Source organism: Sarcophilus harrisii, chromosome 4, assembly GCF_902635505.1.
Source record: "Sarcophilus harrisii chromosome 4, mSarHar1.11, whole genome shotgun sequence".
NCBI lineage: Eukaryota > Metazoa > Chordata > Mammalia > Dasyuromorphia > Dasyuridae > Sarcophilus > Sarcophilus harrisii.
The window spans coordinates 237,212,236-237,233,431 of NC_045429.1; the positions used below are offsets into that span (position 1 = coordinate 237,212,236).

Sequence of the window (21,196 nt, forward strand, 5' to 3'; positions counted from 1 at the left end):
ATGTGCACCTGAGGAACAAATGTTAGAGGCATGTCTACAAAAGACCATAGAAACACTAAGGAATTACAAATTATACATAGCACCAGAAAAAATTCAAAGACATGCTCCTTTTCAATATTTAGGATATGAAGTATACCCTAAGGTGCTTACAGTTCAAAAACTCTCCTTAAGAACAGAAAAGCTAAACACATTGAATGATTTTCAGAAATTGATAGGAGATATCCAATGGATGCGACCAGTGTTAGGTTTGACTACCTATCAGTTACAACCGTTATATGACATTTTAAGGGGAGACAGTGCTTTAAATTCACCACGCCAGCTTACAAAAGAAGCTCAAGAGGCTTTGAGAGAAGTTGAACTGGCTTTATCCAATGTGGTTGAAAGAGTCACTCAAAAACCCTTGGAGATATCAGTTTTTGCCACACAAGAGGCACCCACAGCAGTCCTTCATCAAGGACACAGTGTGATAGAGTGGGTGAACCTCCCAGCACAACCAGAACAAAGCCTTACTCCCTACCCAGTGCTTGTGGCTAGAATTTTATTAAAGGCCACTAAGCAAGCAGTACAATTATCTGGGACAAGACCTGACAAGATATACACCTTTTATACCAATACACAAATTAATGTGTGTTGTGAGACCATCCCAGAGTGGCAAATTTTATTAGCCATGGCTCCAAATTTTATACATGGGTCTCCATTAAAGATAACTAGACTATTACATAATTGGCAATGGATTCTTGAAGAAAAAGTTTCTAAAGTTCCTCTTAAAGGACCAACTATCTTCACGGATGCATCTAAACATATTTGTGCTGTGTACTCTCATGATCTAACTATAAAGAGAGTAGTCAGAACTCCTTTTCAGTCCACTCAGCAGAATGAATTGTACGTGATCATTCTAGCCCTTACTTATTATCCAGGAGACATAAATATAATATCTGATTCGGCCTATTCAGTAGGTGTGGTACAAAGAATTGCCACAGCCCAAATAAAATTTGCAGCCTCTAATATATATCAGCTCTTTAAGAAACTTCAAGAGCAAGTGAGAAAGCATCCAGGTAAGATCTATATATTACATGTCCATTCTCATAGTGGACTTCCAGGTCCCATATTTGATGGAAATTCAAAGGCAGATAGCCTTCTAACTATGTTGGTCAATACCCCTTTGTTCCAAGAAGCTCAGGCATCTCATTCTAAATATCAGGCTGCTTGAGCTTTACGTTTACAATTTGGAATAACAAGAGAGGAAGCTAGGAGCATAGTAAAAGCCTGTATGGCTTGCCTTCTTCCATGCTCCTACACTGCCTCAGGAAGAACCCTCGTGGTTTGAGACCCAATGAAATCTGGCAAATGGATGTGACCCATTATAAATCTTTTGGTCGTCTGTCTTTCATCCATGTTGTGGTAGACACCTTTTCAGGATTCACTTTTGCAATGCCAGCAGCAAAAGAGACAGCCGAGTGGTCACTGAATTCCCTCATACAAGCATTTGCCATTATGGGTGTGCCACAAGCAAATAAAAACAGACAATGGTCCTGCTTATACTTCAAAACATTTGCACACTTTTGTGCACAGTATAAGATTTTACACACCACGGCATACCTTTTAATCCTCAAGGACAGGCAATAGTGGAAGGAGAAACAGAGATATTAAGACACTCCTCCAAAAAACAAAAGAAAGGGGAGCCACAGGCAACCCTAGAGAACTTCTAAATCTAGCTCTTTATACTATTAACTTCTTGATTTTGACAAAGATGCACTGGCTCCAGCAGACAGGTTTTATAACCCACGGAAGGTCAGTGTCCAGTCGAGCAGCTCCACTATCTTTAGATAATCGCCAGGTGATGTGGAGAGACCCAGAAAGTGGTGAATGGAAAGGACCAGATAGGCTAACTGCTTTGGGGAGAGGGTTTGCTTGTATCTCTACAGGTGGAGAAGGATTAGATGGGTAGCCAACAGAAACATATTCGCCTTGTCCATGGCAGAGACGATGGCAGACCCTTGAAACAAAGGAGAAGACTCAAGAAATATCGGGTGGTTCTGTTGCTGATTGTGCTCACCATTGAAAGAGCATGGCAGTTATGGCGTTTGACTCATGGACATCAAAGATTGTCGGACTTGAAAACTCTCAGGAATCATTGGATTCTCTGAGACATAGGACTCGAAAACCCTCAGGAATCATTGGATTCTCTGAGCCATAGGACTCGAAAACCCTCAGGAATCATTGGATTCTCTGAGACATGGACTCGAAAACCTCAGGAATCATTGGATTCTCTGAGACATAAGACTGACAGACTTCAAACTCGGAATCATTGGATTCCTAACACATAGAAGACTTTGCGGACTTAAAATCTCAGGATCATTGGATTCCTACATGAGACAATGGATAATGATTGTTTACATGGACTTCTCATATGCTGCTGAGAAGTGATTGTGACTGTTGTTACATACCCTACCTTACTAGATTTGCAGTGACTTTCAACACCAGGTGATTTCATTTGTGCTATTCCTACTTGTGTACAATGTCATGTTGTTTGACCACATCAGGCCTGACTGAGAAGGTGTCATCTACGCCTCTCGTATTGCTTGTTGTTAATACCTCCTCTGATGGATTGTCTAGTAGACTCCTTCACCCAAAATCCATAGTAACCCATTTCACTTTGTTTGCTTTCACTCCTTCCTGGATGTCAGAGCGTGCTCATCTCCTTTTATGCATTCCACCATCGCTTTTCCTGAGAAATCAGGGAGGCTGTGATCATCTCCTTTTCATAGCTCACCTCCTTCTCTGAGAATTAGAAGGCTGTGATCACCTCCCAGCTTGGGTTGGCATACAGACCTCAGCCTGAGGAATCAGGGATGGCATGACCCCTGTGTCTAATAATAAAAGGGGCTTGTATCTCGGCTCCTGAGTGTTGAGTATGATGCATCCTGAGGTCACCAAGCTACGTGAGACAATAGAATTGGAGCTGTGACTCTTTAATATACATAATTGGATAAAGAATGGTCCTGCCACTCTCCTCAAGTCCTGATGAGTTGTATAGGAAATGATGATCATCCTTGGGTGGAGAGCAGAGAGAGTCAGGATGATGACACGCTGTGTGAAGAGATATGAGGCCTGGGTTCGTAGACTCCTGAGCTGCTGAGTTGTGTGCTGCTAGTTAGCAAGCTTCGTGATGCTGACAATGTAATCTGCGATTGCTCTTCACCTCTATCCTTCTTACATTGAATAAAGACTGGATTTTCCCTACCTGAATCTCCTGATCCTGATCGTTGTAAAGAAATACATGATCTTGCGTGTCAGATGCACTGAGACTAATCAGAGGAGAGTCTGATCTACCACTTTGTTAGAGCAGATCTGAGCATGTAGTTATCTAATAAATTGATATGCTTTGAAGCCAAACTTCTGTTCCTTAGTGCATTTGATGAGGATTGAAGATCTCTTCACCCAATGACTCCTTAGAATTCACTCAGTATAAAGCAGAAAGTTATTTATTAATAAATTCCTAAATGAGCAATGTCCATTGAGAGGAAAGAGAAATGTCTCACAGTAAACGGCTAAAAATTTTAAAGTATACAGTTTTATAGGTTTGGTCTAAAAGTCTACATCACTAGTTGGAGCATTGAGAAATGTCCCTCTCAATCTGAATGTTAAACGTTGGTGCAAAGGCAGATTAGAACCAGAATGCTTTGTTTCCTCTGCATTCTGGAGGAATCATCAGTTGGACCTTCAAACTTCAGATTACTGAGCTGATGGCATTTAATAATCTAAATATTGATAACATTGAACAAGGATAAATGTCATCATTTCTGGTTAAGTAAATATATCTAAAGTTTTAAGTAAATATTGGCTTGCACACACTGTACTTATGCAGGTCATAGAGACATAGAAATAATAAAAAATACAGAAAAAGAATTTAAACATTCCTGTAAGTTCTTCACTTTATCTTTCCATTCTACACAATTTCAAATTTCATTCATCACAAAAGGAAGATGGTCACACATAGAAATAATGATGAGTTAGCAAATCAATAAACATTTATAAAGTGTATTATGTACGGGGCATAATACTAAGCACTAAGTATATAAAGAAAAGCAAATGACATATTTGCCTTCAAGGAATCTAACAATCTAATGTGGAAAGACAATATAATTATGGAAGATTTTGGATGTAAATCAGATGGAAAAGTTCCATAGTCCTCATGGTGCAGTGGCAAAGTAGAGAGGAAGATGATAATAATGCCTCTTTTTAAATGTAATTTCCATTGATAAAATCATACCAGTTTCTGACATTGAATTATTTGACAATACCAAGGACTTTGGTGTTTAGAACTTTCTTTTCAGAGTCTTCAATAGATGTGACTAGTATTCACAGGTGCAATTTGAATTGCATTTCCATAGGGATTGCTTCCCAGAATAAAGATTCCGGAGCTTGCATTAAAAAACAAACAAACAAACAAACAAAAAAAAAACATTCTAAAGGCTTTTGCGTTAAGGGTCTGGGGCTGTTTTCATCAGGTCTTAGAGGAGGTCAAGATGATAGTAATTGGTTGTATTTATCTGGCTCCTGCTGGATGCCTCCTTCTTCTCCCTTAAGATGACTTGCTTGCTTACCCTGTGAGTAGCAGCTGGTTGGCAATTGGTGGGTATGACTACCATCACTCTATAGGAATTGCTTTCCTGGATGATATGATGATATGGATGATATGGATGATATGAAAACTGGAAGGAAATTGAGTATATGTATAAATGCTCCAACACTGGGGCTTTTTGATTATAAACTTGCTAGTGGTCCAACTACTTTTCCTGGTGATGATAAGAAATGGTGAACTTTTCTACAATAATTTTCCCCCTACATAATAGCCTCAAAAGCTGGGTTGGATATGGATCTATTGGTATTTCCAAACTTCTTGGATTCAGGGAATTGGAATATCTCCAGTGGGGCTTGAAGGGAGAAAGTAATTATGGTGATAGAGTCATTTGACTAATCTAACAAAGACTATCTCATATGTCCTACTCAGTGTGTCTTGCTGCTTCAAGCAGTATGATGTATTTGCTCTGTCTGTGGAATGTGGTTGTCCATTTAGTTGTTTAATTGATGGAGAAAAAAAAAACAGTTTCTCTCCAAGGGCACACTAAACATTTGCAGCTTACCAATTATTTTCAGTACTCTCGGCAAACTTCTAGTATCTTTTGGGGACATACATATCACTGGATGAGAGTCCCTATGATAGAGTGAAGAGCATTCATTGTATTTGGAGCCAGCAAACACAGGTTCAAATATCAGCTCTGCTAATTTTATTAATTTAATCAATAGTCATTTATCAAACATTTTCTGTGGGTACAGCACTAAGGATATAAAGGTTGAAGCATGATAAAGTCTTTGTCTTCAAATACCATAATTCTGGGGCTGTAAAGAAGTTATAGTAAGTGCTCACATATAAACAAAAGAATTGATAATAACAAAGGAGATTTAGACAAAGAACCTTATGAAAATTTTAGAAGGAACTGAACATCTATAGATATGAAAAAAAATCTTCATGGTGGAGTGTCTAAATTTAACCTTGAATATGAAGCTTTTGGAAGGCAAGGGTAAGAAAAACAATGCGCTCTCATGCATGCATATAGACTGAATTTGGGGATCACCAAATATTCCACTTAATATTGCATCTAATTCTACATAGTATTCTACCTAATATTTAGCTGGGATGTTTAGTGCTGAGTAGGAGTGTTTAGGAAGGAGATCCCAATTCTGGAATTATAGACTTCTCTGGGTCTTGTGATAGAATTTTTCTGTAGAGAAATATAAGTGAACCTTGTTTCTCTCTCTTTTTTTTTTTCATATGGAATCTTATATATTCAAATATGTTTGTATCCCCTGCAGTTAGCTCCATACCTGATACATAGTAAAACACTTAAGTTACTGTTCCTGTCTTTCTGTCTTTTTCATCTACTATTTGAATTTATCTTTCTATGTGTCTTTCTCTATCACTGATTTATATGGTGAATCTGCCTTCTACAAGTTTCTGTCCATTCTAATCCATTTTCTATTTAGCTATCAATGACTTTCCTAATGTACCATCCAAACTTATCACATCCCTATTGTGCCATACGACTGTACAAAATGTTTTTGTGACATTTAAAGTTTTCCTAACCCAGATCAATCCTACCATTCCAGTTATACTTTATTCCCTGTCACATATTCCTTAATCTAGTGACATCGGTTTCCTTGATACTTAATGAATAAAATACTCATCTTTGCATTTTAGGCATTTTAGTTGACTCTTCTGCATGTCTTAGAATACTTTCCTTCCTTGTCTCTACTTCCTGGCTTCCTTCAAGTCCCAACTGAAATGCTACTTTTTGAGGAAAGCCTTTCCAAATTCCTCCTTAATTCTAGGATCTTTCCTCTCTGAATGTTATCTCAAATTTATCCTGTCAACAGTTTATTTGTATGTATTTTTGTTTTCTCTCTCATTGAGTTGTGAGCTCCTTGAGGGCAGAGCCTGGTTTTTGCCTTTATTTGAATTTCCAGAGCTTAGTACAGTATCTGGTAAATAGAAGGCACTTAATAAATGCTTATTGTCTAATTGACTGATTTATAACTAGCACCCATTTGCATTTCTCCTTTTTCTCTCACTCCCACCCTCTTCTCTCTCTCTTTCTTCTTCTTCATCTTCCTTTTCTTCTTCTTCTTCATCTTCTTCTTCTTCCTTCCCCTTTTCTCACTACTATCACTACTGATATGAATATTTACTTCTATCAATTTATTTATGTACAATTGCACAGGAGCCTATGCCAGAAGCATAAATCTTTTTCAGAAATAAAAACCCTATAAAATGATATATTTTTCCTGTTAGAGGATGACAAGTTAAAGGAAATGCTTTACAAAGTGGTTTCCCCAGGATGCTAGGAAATTGGATTTATTTATTGATTAAAATTCCCTAATACTGTTGTGTCACAGTTCTCTTTTAATGTCCTGACCCAGTTTCCTTAATTGCCCTATTCAGTTACTCTGTCTCAGGTTATAACCATTTCCTCTTAATGTCTGATGAGATAAAGGTCTTATATCTTTAGGCTATAATCATTCCTTCTTAATGTTTGATGGGATAAAAGTCTATCCATTTTAGACATCATTAGAATATCAGGAACCTCTCCAGTACCTCCCTCCAATATGTCATCCTAGGTACCTCCCTCCAATATGTCATCCTAGGTACCTCCCTCCATTATGTCATCCTAGATGCCTCCTCCCATTATGCCATCCCCATCCAGGCACCTCCTCCAATTATGTCATTGTTTTTGTTATCCTATAAAAGAGTCTTGTATCTGATATTCACTGCTGGATACTTTGAGAGGAGAGTCCGATCCAGTCAAATGATTTACTCTCCAATAAATTAATAATCAATTTTTTCTCTAATCTCTATCCTGCCTCAGTTTCTCCAGCATTACAATACTTTTTTTCTTTCTCTTCAACCTCTAGGTTGGGTTGTAGATGGGTTAATGTTTGTTCTGAGAAGACAAAAACCCAGATTTTTTTCTGAGAGATGTTTGGGCTATTGGATGGAAGCTTTTAACTTTGAGGATGACCTCTCTAAATAGGGTTATTCAGAAGCAATTAAAGAAAGAACAAAAGAATCATGTAAGGGGAGAGAGATAAGGAATTCTGATTCAGAGAACCTGAGTTCCAAAATTTTGGGCCATAATAGAAAAGAATCTCAGAAGGGGTGGCAGAGATATCTGAGATCAATGTATTAGGAAAGAGGTCTAGATTTCTGTGAGTGGGACACAATTCAAAGAACAATTCAGAGAGGTGTCAGTAAGGTTTGGGTCTAGAAGTGAGAGGAGATACTGGGTCCCAAAGAGAAACAAGGTATTGTTTTTTCCACTGAACAGGAAGCAAAGAAACAGAACTCAGAATTGAATATACCAAAGAAAAAAAGGAAAATTCAGAAGCAGAAATAAAAAGTGCTGCAAAAGCTTGATTATTATTTATTTGTTTGTTTCCTAGGAATACCTGAACTGGAATAAATGAGACTGCATACTCTGTGGATATGTAGATTTATTACCTTTATCCTGAGCTCTCCCTTTGTATTGTGGGCATGTTCTAGGCAGAGCAGGATTGAGAAAGAAAAAAAGTTCTTTTTTCCTCCCATCTATGTACTTCTTCCTCATCTATACCTCTTTACAATCCTTTATTTCCCCCCTCTCCCACAAAAACAAATGATCCCCTTTGTCAAGCTGCAATTGTGTTTCTTTCCCCAACTATTTCATATATGTGTGACAGGGCTTGGTTATCTATGCCTGGTTCATCTAAAATGGAAATATTCATGCAAGAGATGTAGGGAACCTGATTCTGGGTGAAAACATCCCATGCATACCTTTTCCATATGAAACTGGAGAAGCAAATAGAAAGATAATGCTATAACTCTCTAGACACCTTAGAGGATGATTCTAAATTGGGGGAGAGGAATTATGTTCAGAATAGCCTTCTACATATTTTCTGGGGCTGGCAATTATTTCAAACAGTTGGCTTTGATCAAACAACCTTGTTTTGATCCATGTCTGGATCACCTAAGAGAGAGGTACCCATGTGGAGTACAGCAGAAACCTTCCTTTGATGTCTTCCTAGAGAACCTCACTATCTTTCACATGAGGGCCTCTATCTTAGGTGATCTGGAGATACTTCAAAGCTAAGTTACATATGTAGGTATTGTCTTCCCAGTGAAAATGTAGGCTTCTTGAGGGCAAAAACTTTTTTCGGTTTTGTCTGTTTATCCTTAGTGTCTGCAAAATGTTAGGCTAGGACTAAGGACTACAACTATAGAGTATAGGGTACTCCCGAATGAGAAAACTACTTTGTAAACTTTCTCTGCAATTTATAAACTTGCTTAGAGGAGGGTAAAATGATTTGACTGGGACTCATAGCTAATATATGTCAGAGGCAGACTTAAAATCAGGTCTTTCTGGTTCAGAGTCCAGTTCTCTATCCATTATACAAGGTTGCCTCTCTATGGCATTTAAAATTTTTTGGATTGATTGGTAATCAGAAAAAAGATTGGAAGTAGAGCTATCTATTGCAGACTTGCTTTAAAAGTTCATTTCTTCACACCCTTGTTTGTAAATCTGAATAAATCATTTTTTTATCTTGATTCCTTAAGAGATTAGATCTAGTGTAGAAGGGATTTCACTGGTCACTTAGTTCAACATCTTCATTTTTAAATATCACAGGATCATAAATTTAGTGAAGGAAGAGATAGGCCATATCATCTAATCTGATTCTTTAAAAAATTTATTTTTAGAACGGGAAACTCAGGCTCCAACCAGGTGAACTCATTGTCCAATTAATTTAAACTCTAGACCAGTAAACTTCTGTTGATCAAGTACCATCTCCAGTGTACTAATGCAATTCTATTAAGTCAAGTGAAATGTAATGCAGATCCTATTTCTTCAAGGGTCCAGGGTGAAATTCATCATGAAAAGGAATGATGGATATAATTTTCATAATTTTCTCATAGACCTAGAGTTGGAAAGGACTTTAGAGGTCATCAAAGCCTACTCTTACATTTTATAGATGAGGAAACTTTCTAGAAGCTTCTACAAATGCTTTATTTCTGGTTTTCCTGACCTTAATTCCTTTTGTTCTACTGCAGCAAATTAAACAATGTCAACTTTGGCTAAGGTTTCTACCCTCAAAAATTGTGATGTTAGTCAATTAATTTCTTAAAAATGAATTTAATTATGTTCTCAGCAAATTATCCAATTACCCACTGTTAGCAGCTGGAAATAATCAGGAGAAGCAGAAAGAGAGAGACTTTATACTATAGTGGAAAGAACGTTGGCTTTGGTATTAAGACTTGGGTCCAAATTTTGTTTTTGTCTTATACTCTTTTTTACTATGGGCAAATCACTTAGATTCTCAGGAAATTCTAAGATTCTTTATGACAAAATTAACTATAAAAGTGGAGTTTATCCCTGGGAGTACCCAATCCTGATAAAATCACAGATATAGTACAAGAAAAAAAGAATAAAAAAAGAATCCATTTGTCTCTCCTACCATTAAATATCTGGCTTCTTTTTTTATTCTTTTTTTCTTGTACTATATCTGTGATAGATTTAGAAGTGGCTTAGAGTCAGGAGTTAAAATCTTGCCTTAGACATTTCCCAGTGATTCTGGGCAAGTTATTTAACCTTTTTCAATCAGGGTTTCCTAATATATATTAAAAGTAACTACCTTGAAGAATGATTATGACTAGCAAATCAGATTTACATATATACACATATGTACATATATATATGTGTGTGTGTGTGTAATATATAAAACTTTGTAAATCTTACTGGTATATGATGTAGAATGTTGGCCTTTGGTATTTTTCTTTCTATTGATTTACTTTTTTCCCTTTTTAAATCAGATATTCTTACATCAGATGTTTATTCATAAGCTAGCTAGTTGTATCTATAGGTGATTTTTTATTATTTATAGTATGAGAAAGCATCATAAGCACTCAGTATAAGCTTTTTAGTCATGCTAATGATAGGTATAAAAACACTGGAGATTTGTGTGAATTCTTATGTAAATACAGGGAGACAGCATTGCTTTAGTAAAGAAAGCTACATCAAAGAAAGTAGAATGAGTATCTCCTGAAGGAGGAAGTATTATAGAGGAGAAATAGTAGTTAAATAAATAAAATCCCACTTCTGATGATTTAGTCCCGTGTGACCTAGAAACGGCTACTTAAGCTCCCTGGATCTCAGGTTCCTGTGTGCAAATGTATAGGAAAGGCTAGATAGTCTCTGAAATTCCTTCCTTTGAACTCTAGACCTGGCATTCTGGGGGGAAGCAAATGCTTTTTGTTGATATTGTTGTTGTTATTTTTGTTTTGCTCAGAGAACATTTCATTTTTGTAAAATGTATGCTTTTATTTTTCCAAAATGAAAATGAAAGACAGTGTTACTGTTTATCTTGTTTATATCTCCAGCATCTTATAGACAATAGACTTTCAAATCTTTGTAGTTTTTGCTGTTCAAAAGATCATGGATTTGGAATGATAAGGGACCTCAAAGGCTTTATAGTTGCACTCCTTCATCATTCAATCACAGAGCATTTTTAAAGGCTTCCTATATGGCAAGCATTGTGCTTATCTTGTAGATAAAGAGACTGAGATCAAAAAGTTTGGATTGCTTAAGGTTCTAAGGTGAGATTGTGTCCAAATACTCTCATTCAAAGGCAGTATCCTTTTCATTGTACCATGAGTAGTTGTACTTTACATGTATTATTCTTAGAAGATGATCTTGTGACCACCTGTGTTTGTATATATGCTTATTCCCTAATATTCTGTTGGAAATGTTTTGGCAAACAAACACCACCTACTTTTGATATGCCAGCTTTCTCTATGCAAGATGTGTTGCAAAATCTGTCATTGTTTCAGAAGGACAGGATGGAAAGAACCAGATGCTTTGAAGACAGCCCCAGATTTCAATATTCAATGACTTATATCCACAAGATTCAATATTATGACTTTTCATATAACTGGAAATGTTTTGACAATTGGACAACTGGGTCATTTTTTTAAATTATTATTATTAGAACACTCAAACAGCAGCAGAAAAACAACCTTCCATTTGTTTCTTACTGAGATTTATTGTTTTGAATAATGCCACTTTTCAGAAGTGTACTCATGTGCTCACTTAGACAGGCTGACAAAGTGAAAACTTGTACGTGAGGTGATATACCCATTGGGCCATTCTTTAAGACATTTTTAGTGCAGTGACAAGTCAAGTTAAACATCAGCAACAGAGAACAAAGCCCAGTCTTTCTCATTCTCATGACCCAGCTCCCGCTCTCCACCATAGGACCTGCAATGGCAATCTGGCAAAACATAGAACACAGATGGCTACCAACTGACGTGAAAAGTAAATTTTATTAAACATGTTTACATAACATGAGTTGGAAGTTCATTTAAAAGCACAGGGGAGTGTTAAGACAAGTGGTCAAAATAGAAAGATACTACCCAATTGTACTTAGTCAATTGTTGGCCACTAAGACAGAACGGACTCTAGTAATAGTGCACCAATGCTTCAGCTTTTCTTGCTCAGCAGGTTGAGCAGTAGTCAATCTATGCCCGATGGAATGGTGGGCAGATAAGTCTGGCATGTTAAATAATAATTAATAATTCACTCGGTGCAGGCAGTATGTCTAATGGATTAAAACCTAGTGTGTACACAATTTCTACATGTGTTACAGCCCCACAGTAGGAATCTACACCAAAATAATTTATAAGAAGGTTTGGTCCGAACTACATCACGTTTTCCATAGGGTAAAAAATAAAGTCCATCTCTAGACATTTTGCACCAGACTGATTGAGTCTGGCTAAAGCCTGCTAAATGTCTATAACAAAAATGGATGGCTTAGATTTCTTGGTTATTTCAGTATAGTTATTAACGAGCAAACTGTACAAGTACATGCAACATACAAGCCAGCCTACGTGGAGCTAACATACATTATTAAATTACCTTTTTGTTTCTTTACTTTTTTTTTTTTTTAACAAAACATGCATGCAGCTTTGAAGAGTTCCAAGTCATGCTGCTCTACCTGTGTGATCACAAAATTGAATGGCCCATAAAAGGAAGGAAAAACCTATCAATGCACCTGCACGATCTGCAGTTGGTAGCACATCACAAGGGAACGTCAAGGCCAAGAAAAACTCAAATGAAGAAAATGCAAATGAAATTGGATTTTTTTTTTCCCTCAAAAAAGATACTTTGTGTTAAAAAATCAAGCTTTGTGCTTGCATCAGTCTTAAAGAAATGTAAACTAAAATTGGATAAAAACATTAGTTAAGTGCAGAATATTTCAACTAGAATTCCCAGTGAAATATTGAACAGCCCATACCATGCTCTATCCAGGGCCGACAGGTGTGTCTGAAGGGAGACACAGCAGAGAAGCCGGGTATAGCTGAAAGTGTCATATGTTTAATTCCATTTCTGGTCAACATTGTGGGACATCAAATGTATAGTTCCTATACATGAATGTGATTATTCTTGCTAGAACATTAGAAAGAGAACAGCATTAACAAGGAGTGGTTTCAATGTCAGAAACTAAGATTAAGCTGTTGCAGTCCCCAGCCTTAGTTGCAGATAAGTTTCTTCAAAAGTCTTTCATGCAAAACATAGACTTTTAAAAAATTTTTATGCTTTGTCCAGAATGCAAAAAAAAATAAACAGTGGTACTTATCATATTGGGAGGGAAACATTCTGGCCTCTTGGTTTGCTTTGGGTTTCTACACATAAGACTTTGAAGAGGTGATACTGGAGGGGTTGTGAGGGTAGGGGGTAGGGAACATGAGACCCTTAATTGGTATCACCTTGCCCAGATTTTGCACACTTAGGGGGCAGTTGCAGAGGTTCTGCAACCCTTTATCAGTGATCTGGGAGAAAAAAAGGAAAGGGTCTGTATTAGCATGGTGAGGACTGTCACAACATGGGTGAAGAGAGGGTCACACAGCAGAAAACTATAGGAAGTAACAAATACAGAAAACACTGCTCAAACACCAGGGGAAATAACACTGTTTGTAGTCTGGGTAAGAATGTGAGAACATGTATAACACAAGATTTTCCACAGAGTGAGGGTTTCCAGTTTGTTCAATTATGTATATATATATATTGTGTGTGTGTGTGTGTGTGTGTGTGTGAATTTTAATTCCCCCCTCTTTTTTCTTTTTTCTTTTTTTGCTAACAGAAGCATCAGTGACTCTCACTAGCAAATTAACTTTTTGTTTTTGTTTTATTGTAATTTGATAGATGCCCTTGATCTGTCATTTGAAGCCAGGTTTAAATAAACAATTCAGACATATTTTTGGATAACTATTACAGGTAAAACAGAAGTTGATTGTCTGTCTCCAACAATTTTTTGATCACATAATATCTAGTTCGGGTTATTATCCTGGATTGGTAGCATTTTATTTAACTAGGATCCATTCTCTATAAGTTCACTATGATCGAATGCAAGGAGGCCCAGTTGAACTTTCCAGAGATGATTGGGAAGCCCTCCGGGTCAAGGGAGCGAGGGTTGGGTCCACCAGTGATGAGGGTGGGAACAACTTGTACCATCCTATTACCATGCTGGACAGATCAAGTTCCTCCAGAAGAATCTGAGCTACACCCATGAAACACTTATGATCCATTCGCCCATAGTCCCCCCAGACGATCACCTGCAGAGAGAGGATTATGCACAGAGCATAAAATTAATTCAATGCAAAATGCCACTTTTTTCATGCTTTTAAGTGGGAAAGTAAGTTGAGGTAGCACCAATATGCATGGCTGAGAAAAAAGCATCAGTGACTGCACAATGGTGCTCAAGGGAATTTCTAGAAATTCTAATACATAAATGGCCACTTTCCTGTTTGTTTAGGGATTTTCCAAGGTCAATTAAAAAAAGAATATATTTCCTTGATGCCTTTTCTAAGAAACATGCTATTAATTGTTTTAAACTGACAAAATTGTGAGATATATATGAACAAATCTGAATTACTGAAATGATAATAACTAGCATTTATATAGCCTTAAGATTTGCATAATTCCTTACATATATAATCTCATTTGTTCCTTCTAGCATCTGTATCCTAGGATACAGATACTTATTTTACCTTTTACAGATAAGGAAACTGAGGTCAAAAGAAGTTAAATGACATGCTCAACATCATATAGCTAGTTAAGTGTTTGAAGCATGATTTAAATTCAGATCATCCTGACTGACCCCACTTGGAGTTTTCCTGGCAATTGGAATTGATAGGTCATTTCCTTCTCCAGATTATTTCACAGAGAAGAAAACTGAGACAAAAAGGTTTAAGTGAGTTGCCCAGGATCACACAGCATCTGAGATTGGATGTGAACTTCATACTCTTGAGTCTAGGGTTGGTGCTCCATACACTGCACCACCTAGTTACCTATTGCACAATTTACCTGCCACATATAGCTGAATAACAACAATAATAACTATCATTTATATGATACTTTATTATTTTCACTTTGCAAATATCTCATTTTATCTTCACAATTGTACCTGGGTCGAAGCTTCATAAACCGTAGATCATGACCTCACATACAAATCAAATATTTACTGATAATCAATCATAATTATGTAATCCCATAGGAGTCTTTTAAAAATATCTGTATTACATGGGGCCATCTAAATATTTCTAGGGTGGAAAGGGATCATGACTGGAAAGTTTAAGAATCTCTGACCTAGATGATAGATATTATTACTGTTTTCATTTTCCAGAAGAAAGAACTGAAACAGTCTGATGTCAGCTGATTTTCAAAGAGTAACATAGCTAGTAACTGTCTGGATTTGAACTCAAACTCTCCTGATTCCAGAGAGCTCTATTTACTGTACCACCTAATTGTTTCAATAACTGAATAATTAATGCTGAGATATTGCTGAATTAATTATTTATTTTCATAGACTGACAGGATATTGGTGTTGCAGTGAATCTCACAAATCCAGTCTACATTCCTGCATTATGGACAAATGCTCTTTATGCAATCCTGGATGATTTTACTTTTTTGCTTGATTGGAAATTTTAAAGAAATAGGCTATTCTTTTTCTCATGAGGTGACAGTTTTAATTCTTAGAATGTTTTTAGTAATAACAATTCACCTTCATATAGCATGTTATGGTTTATAACCTACTTTTTTCCCAGAAACTCTATGAAGTAAGTTCATGACTATCCCCGTGTTATCTCCCATGGATATCTCCATATTCCCCCAGATGAAGAATTAGAGCTTCAAAGACGTTAACTGACATGCTGATGGGCAAACAACTCACACAATTTTTGTGAAATTTCCACCCATTAATCCTACCAAGTCTTTTTTAACTCCAATCAACCAATTAGCCAATACACATTCATTAAACCATGAAGATGCATCATATAGGTAATAGGAAACTTATAATACAAAAACATAAATGAAATTGTTCCTTTATTCAATGAATAGTATATACCTTATGTATGTATATCTGAGAACATGATGAAGTGAAAAGCCAAGAGATAGGAAGAGTCATTGTAATACTTAGGCAACAGTCTACAAGATTCTGAAGAATGATGGTGGAGGAAAGTAGGGGATCAATTTGATAGATGTTCCAGAGGTAGAAGCTTTGGCAACTGACTGAAAGTCAAGGAATTAGCATGATTCCTACACTGTGAAGCTGGGTGATAGGAAGGGTGGTGGTGCAATCTACAGAAATAAAGGATTTCAGGAAGTCTCATGTGCTTGAATAAAATAAAATAAGTTCTATTTGGGACTTAGTAAGTTTGAGATACCTGTGGTACAATCAGTTTGAAATGTCAAATTGACGATGGATAGGCAAAATCTAGAACTCAAAAGAATCTCTGAGGCCATTGAGTTCAACCTACCCATTTTGCAAATGAGAAAAATGAGGCACAGTAGGTTATTTGTCTAATATCACACAGATAATAAGCAGCAGAAGCAACAACCACCATCTTTCCTTATTGTTTTTCTTCAAAGTGCTGTGCTAGAAATTTTTAAGTTTTTTTTGTTTGTTTGTTTTGTTTTTTCCTATCAAGCTGGGAAAGCTTTACATACTGGTTAGGTAATGATTTGGCTTCATTGCATATGCTTTTGTTCCTTTGTCTTTTTCTTTTCTTAAATCATTGCTTCATCTTTGATGAACTCAATTTAATTTCTGAACATTTCAAAGTCTTATTCAGTTAGAAATTTAAGCAGTTTTATTGCTTTAGGACATTTAGGCACATATATATTGTCTGTCTGTCTGTCTATCTACCATGTCTTTGTTTTTGGTGGGGGACAAAAGAAGAAGTTTATCATTTTTAATCCTTCCTTTATTTTTGAATGTGTGTGTGTATTTTTTTTCCTTTAAATTAAACGATTACTGACCTGAAGAACTTTGCCCTGTGGACTTTCATCAAAAACCAGGGATTGTTGATACAATGGATCAAGGGTTTTTCTGGCAATTCTTGTTTTCTTCTTTGCTATGCAGGCTCCATTTTCCAAAAGATAGACTTTAACATATGGAGCTATAAGAAAAAAGATTATCACATGAATGAATTAGCTCAAATGCCCTTTGAAGAGTGATTGCGCTATTTTAAGAAACACATATCAATGTAATTTTATATTTATGAAATTAAAATAAATAGAAAAAAGCTTTGTAGAACCCGTTTTTAATATATGGGTGCAACACTGATAATGTACATGGATTTTAGTCCTGTTTCAAAATGAGGAATTATTACATTACTAAATTTAATAATTATTAAATTATTGTTTGCTGCATGCAGAATATTATTAAAATTTTTAATTTAACACAAATTTTAAGTTTAATTGCACAGTGTATATTTTCTTATCTCAATTAATTAAGACTTTTTCTCACCAGGTGTAGATTTGGAACCAGGTTTTTGAGTGAGGCTTCTTGCTCTGATGACTTCCACTTCTAATTGACCCTTTTTATCTTCCATTCCAATCTGTATATCACCTGAAAAAGGAAATAATGATAAATCACATGGTTATTGTGGGTTTTATTCTTAAAAAAAAAAAACCTCTTCTATCTTCTCTGTATATTCTATATTTCTATTTTAAAATTCATCCCCTCCTTAATTTATCGTAGGCTGATAACTACTTTGACTTGGATCATACAAAAGTAATTATATATTGTTTATGAGCAACATGTAATTCTGAAAACTGTGGAGAGACTTATCAAAAGTTAAATAGGCATAAAACCAAATGAAGTTTTGACTAATACTGAGGAATAGAAGAGAATACATAATTTTCTTGAAGATAGTTTAGTATGTCTTACAATGATTGCTAATGCTGGAACTTGCTTTGTGAGATGGACCCAAGTGGGATTATGGTTGTTTTTACTTCACTTATTCTAATTTGAACTTAATTTTATTTATTTGATTGAATGTTTCTTTTTTTATAGACTCAATGAACTACAAGATTTAATGGTACCAAAAGCTATTAATAATTTAGATAGCATAATGAAGAATCAACCACCTTACAACAAGGGGGAGGATAATATATATTACAAATTAAAAGAGACCTCAGTAACCATCTTATTTAACTAGCTCTTTAAAAATTATTCCTTAACCTCTTTGAGACTTCTACCTATTGCATTACCTCTGGTTTCTGCTCTCTGGAAACTGAACAAATCTCTCTTGTAGGTAATAACCATTCAGATACTTAAAGAACATTATCAAGTGTTTCCCTTTCCCCCTAAATTTTCTCTTCTCTACATGAAGATGCTCATATCTTATGGATTTGAAGTTCTTTATTTTTATTTTTTATTTATTTTTTGCTGATGCAATTAGGGTTAAGTAACTTGCCCAGGATCACACAACTAGGAAGTATTAAGTGTGTGAGATCAGATTTGAACTTGGGTCCTCCTGACTTCAGGGCTGGTGCTCTATCCACTGTACCACCTACCTCCCCCCATCCTTTATTTTTCTAATTGCCTTCTTAGAAGTTTTCCAGCTTATTAGCATTCTTCCTAAAATGTGGTTTCCAGGATTGAACATTGTGCTCTCCAGACTATCATTTTATTCTTCCTGGAAGTTAAATCTCTTAAAATGTAGCCTAAAACTACATTGATATGGTTTTCATTTCATATTTTTGATTCATCTGGATCTTGGGGTTTCCCCAAATCTTGTCTCCTTTCCATTATTGGAATTTATTGCCATATGTATTAAAAGTTAAATAATAGTTTTTAGTGACTTTTTTGTTGCTTTTTGTTGTTGTTACAAAAATGGAAGACAAAATTTAAGTCCAAGTTTAGAGAGAACCCTGACTTCAGTAATCAAACATTTTTCTTGATGGGGATTTTGAAAGCTCCAAGAGAAAATACAATTTTTGGACTCAACCACACCAACTATTAGTAGAATATGCAAAAACTATATTCATACCCTTCTGGAAAGTATTTCCCTTTCTTGTTATTTTCACTTATATATACACATATGAAACAGTATTAATATCAGGGATTACTCTTACCCATAGCAGGAGTTGCTAGTGTTTGTCGTCCAACAAGCTGAGCTGGTCCTAGTCCATCAAGGAAATCACTGAATTGACTGTCAGCTCCCAATCGGACCCCAGGAAATATTAGGCTGCAAAGATGGTGAAACATTTTTTTTTATTAAAACAAAGTAAGGTAAAATAACTACCTTTATTAAAAAAATGTGCACATTTCAGAATTATTTTATATGGAACACTGAACTCTTAAATGTAATTATAAAAGCATAAACTAAATTAAATACAATATTTCCATAGCTATCTCGTGTCTATACATCTTCTCAGAATAAATTTTCATGTAGTTTCCTAACATGATAGCTGCTTTCAAATATTTGAAAGGCTATGTCAAGCATAGGGGCATATGCCTGTGATCATTCTCAGATATACTGGGCTAAGCTGATCAGAAACCCACACTAAGATCCTTCTTAGGTAGAGCCAAAATGGTGGAGTAATGTCAGAAAGCTGCTTGAGCTCTCTCAGTTTCCCTCCAAAAGCACATGAAACCAAGCATCTGAACAGAATCTGATGGAATGAAATCATGCTCCAGCTCAAGACAGACTGAAAAAACTTCAAGAAAGGTCAGTCTCACTAGGATAAAACCTCTTCTCAGATAGATTTTGGGGAAGCCAATTAGAAGGTCTTAATCAAAGCAAAGCAGCAACTAAGACCCTCAGTCCTAGCTCAGTAGAGAAGCAGATCAGTGGGACACCCTCCAGTCCCAGCTCAAAATTCAAACCCTGGAAAACCAGACTTTTTCAGGAAAAGAGCAGGAAAAGCTATCCTCTGCAAATACAAGGGGCTCCTGTGCTCAAAGCCAAGGCTCAGAGCTACACAGGAAGCTTGAGACAATGCTACCTTTACCTCAGGAGTAGAGCTCCACCTTAAAAGTAAAAAAAGAGGAAATACCAAAAGAATCGGGAAAAAATGAGCAAGAAACAGAAAAGAACCTTGACCATAGAAAGCTATTATGGTGATAAGGAAGACTGAAACAAACTCAGATGAGGACAGAATGTTCACAGAAGAAATCTCAAAAAGTGAAATAAATTGGTCTCAAGCCCAAAGAGGCTTCTTGGAAGTGCTCATAAAAAACTGCAAAAGGCAAATAAGAGATAGAAGAAAAAATGAGAAAAGAAATGAGAGGTATGCATGAGAGAGTCAACAGTTTGGAAAAGGAAAGAAAAAATTGAGTGAAGAAAACAACTAGTTAAACAGTAGAATAAACCAAATAGAAAATGAGATACAAAAGATAACTGAAGAAAATCACACATTAAAAATCTGAACAGGGCAAATGGAAGTTAATGAGTTTGTGAGACGGCAAGAATCAAACAAACTAAAAAGAATGAAAAAATAGGAGAAAATATAAAATATATCTCATTGGAAAAAAAACAGCTGATTTGGAAAACAGATCCAGAAGAGACAATATAAAAATTATTGGCCTACCTAAAGGCCATGACCAAAACAATAGCCTGGATAGCATTCTACAAGAGGTCATTAAGGAAAACTGCCCCAATATTCAAGAAACAGAGGGGGAAATACTCATTGAAAGAATTCATCAATCACCTTTGGAAAGAGATTCCACAAGGAAAACTCCAAGGTATAGTGTTGCAAAAGTTTAAAACTATAATTTCAAGGAAAATATATTGCAAGCTGCTAGACAAAAATAATTCAAATATGAAAGATCAGGATTACCCAGGACGTGGCAGCAGCTTCTACAATAAAGGATCAGAGGGCCTGGAATACTATATTTCAGAAGGGAAATTGAAAAGGGCCAGAACTCTGAAAAGGTGCACTTAAATCTAGATCAGCAAGGTACTTATAGCTAAGCATATACTTAGTACATAGTATGGTGATGTAATGGTTGAGCATACTAACTATGCTGTAGTGATGTAATCATACTGAGGTATTTAAGGTAGTCTCAGAAGAACACTCTTTCAGCCACAGCTCTCAGCCACAGACACAGGAGAAAATCCCAGATTCCAGACTCCATCTTTGACCAGCCATATGGCAGCTCTCCTGCCTCCTTCATTCCTCCACTAAGACCAAGGACTCAGGTTATTCCCAAAGTCCTCCAGAGAGCTAGTATGGACATTGCAGCAAAGGATCTGGGTTACAACCAAGAATTAACTACCCAGCAAGACTCATCATCATCTTTCAGGGGAAGAGATGGAGCT

General features: G+C 36.2%; 1 protein-coding gene across 30 annotated transcripts in view; it reads right to left on the bottom strand.

The window, feature by feature from the left end:
- Window positions 1-11,885: 11,885 nt before the first annotated feature.
- The window catches only part of RIMS1 (regulating synaptic membrane exocytosis 1), a 695,397-nt gene continuing 686,086 nt past the window's right edge, over window positions 11,886-21,196 (bottom strand). For all 30 annotated transcript variants that reach the window (XM_031964645.1, XM_031964638.1, XM_031964642.1 and 27 more), the window contains 4 exons: window positions 19,008-19,120; window positions 17,395-17,496; window positions 16,905-17,044; window positions 11,886-14,200 (listed from right to left, as the gene is read on the bottom strand). In XM_031964645.1, coding sequence (XP_031820505.1) covers window positions 13,982-14,200; window positions 16,905-17,044; window positions 17,395-17,496; window positions 19,008-19,120 — 574 coding nt within the window. In that variant the 3' untranslated portion in view covers window positions 11,886-13,981. The remainder of the gene's footprint in view (window positions 14,201-16,904; window positions 17,045-17,394; window positions 17,497-19,007; window positions 19,121-21,196) is intronic.